This window comes from Plasmodium cynomolgi, chromosome 14 (genome assembly GCF_000321355.1).
Source record: "Plasmodium cynomolgi strain B DNA, chromosome 14, whole genome shotgun sequence".
Lineage (NCBI taxonomy): Eukaryota > Apicomplexa > Aconoidasida > Haemosporida > Plasmodiidae > Plasmodium > Plasmodium cynomolgi.
Window position 1 is genome coordinate 1,712,195 of NC_020407.1, and position 2,065 is coordinate 1,714,259.

The 2,065-nt window shown below is 37.4% G+C and overlaps 1 protein-coding gene across 1 annotated transcript in view; it reads right to left on the reverse strand.

Annotated features, from left to right (window-relative positions):
- The window catches only part of PCYB_144820 (ATP-binding protein), a gene marked incomplete at its 5' end in the record, with an annotated part of 2,591 nt that extends 1,656 nt beyond the window's left edge, over positions 1-935 (reverse strand). The window contains one exon of the mRNA XM_004224953.1: positions 791-935. Within this exon, the coding sequence (XP_004225001.1) occupies positions 791-935 (145 nt within the window). The remainder of the gene's footprint in view (positions 1-790) is intronic.
- Positions 936-2,065: the final 1,130 nt, after the last annotated feature.

Sequence of the window (2,065 nt, forward strand, 5' to 3'; positions counted from 1 at the left end):
CAAAAAGGATGAAAGGATGAAACGCTTTAAATTCGTTTTTCCTTTTTTTTTTCACCATAATGTAACGAATGAGGATAAAAAAAAAAAAAAAAAACAATCGCAATAATGCCACAAAAGCGTACGAAAAAAATAAACAAAAACAAAATAAGCGCTATTGTCAAAGAGAGTAACGCATAAAAATAAGAAGAAAAATGCGCACAGTTAAAAAAATGAAGAACGTACATGCTCATCTTATGTCAGTAATCATAAAAAGCGAAATGTAACCCAATTTTTGAGAGAAAAAAAAAGTGTGCTTATGCGCTGCATTAAAACAAAGGAACATAAACCAGATGAAGACGTCGCTTATAAGCAGAAGCAGAAAAAATGCGCCACCAAGCATAGTAAAAAAAAAATAAATAAATAAAAAAAGAGTGAAAAACACGTGGCGCGTTTTCCTGTGGATCTCTTTATGTTGCCTGCTGCCTGTCTGAAAACAGGAAGGCGACTCGCTCATTTGTATCTCCCTGTGTGAAGTGCCGTCCACATGTGTTAGTGTATGCGGCACGAGCGCTCACAGGTGGAGGGCCTACACGCAGGCCCAGCCACGTATACCAAATGGCCAATGTTGTGTATGCATACATATGTGCGCGGAACGGATACCTCCGCAAATGAAGGTGTGTATTTGTGTGTGTAACATCCATCCACTTGTAGGCAAACATTTGTACATGCGAACGACTGATAGACTGCCGCGCGTGTACACCGAGCGACAACAACGACGCACGTATCTACGCGCGCACGCCAATGTGGTTACTTTGATTCTCGTACGGTATAAGGTGAGCCAATAAGATAATGTCATGACCATATTTGGAGCAGTAAATCAAATTTTGTATGCTGTCCTTTCCCCCCGATATTAAACCAACGATATTCAATTTTGTACTTGTTTTCTCGCCGTCCATTTTCCGTTAAAAAAAAATGAAACAAAGCATGGGAAAATAAAAACGGAAGGGGGGGGAAAAAAAAACGGCTAAATAAAATAAGGTATAAATTACATAAATCAAAACACACAGTCGAATTCTCCTCAATTTTTCGAATTAAATTTGTAAAAGATCAGAACTGCAGAATAAATATACTAATATATATGTTTGAATGTACCATTTTGCAAATACGCATTTTTGCGAAGTATTCATTGCAACATTTGTTTAATTTTTTTTTTTTTTTTTTGTACCATATTTTCGATGAATAACAAAGGGAACATTTTTTTTTTTTTTTTTTATATTCTGGAAGAATACGCCTTTTCCTGTTTTTGAATTTTTTTTTTTTTGAATTTTTTTTCCCACTGTTTCTCAGCTGTTCATTTATAGATAATTTTTTTCGTCATTTTATTTTGTATGCTTTTCATTTTTCACATAAGCGAATGCGTAATACATGTATGCCAGAATGTATTCATGTTTTATTTTAATTATTATATTTTTTTTTCGTCGCATTAAAGCGTATTTTTTTCTCAGGTTTGTATATTTCCCTTTTGCTCTTTTTTTTTTACAATTGTTCATTTTTTCAGGTATGTGCATTTTTACCTTTTTGTGTCGCTTTTTTTTTCCGTATTTTTATATTTCTACAGGGATGAACATGCACGTATATACAATGTCTGCGACTGTATGCCTACATCGTATTTCCACATCGTGCGACCACGCCGTATGCCTACGTATGCACGCTCGCGAGTGCACTTTTGTGAATGCACTCCTATGGGGGAGGTCAAATAAGGACGCGCCGTGCATTGATACTTAGCGGTATGCCTGCGCTTTCTTTGGCGGTGAAAATGTATGCGGGTGCTTCTTTGGCGGTGAAAAATTATGCGCGCCCTTCTATGGCGGTGAAAATGTATGCGGGTGCTTCTTCGGCGGTGAAAATGAATGCGGGTGCTTCTTTGGCCGTGCATGTACGCCTGTGCATTTGTATGCTGGAGGATCCGGGTCTGCGCTTTTGTACGTTAATAGGTATTCCCATACATTTATACCCACACAGACAAGCTATGATGTATACCTATGAAAAAATGCATGCGGGCATATATCCTCGAATTACTGCCAAG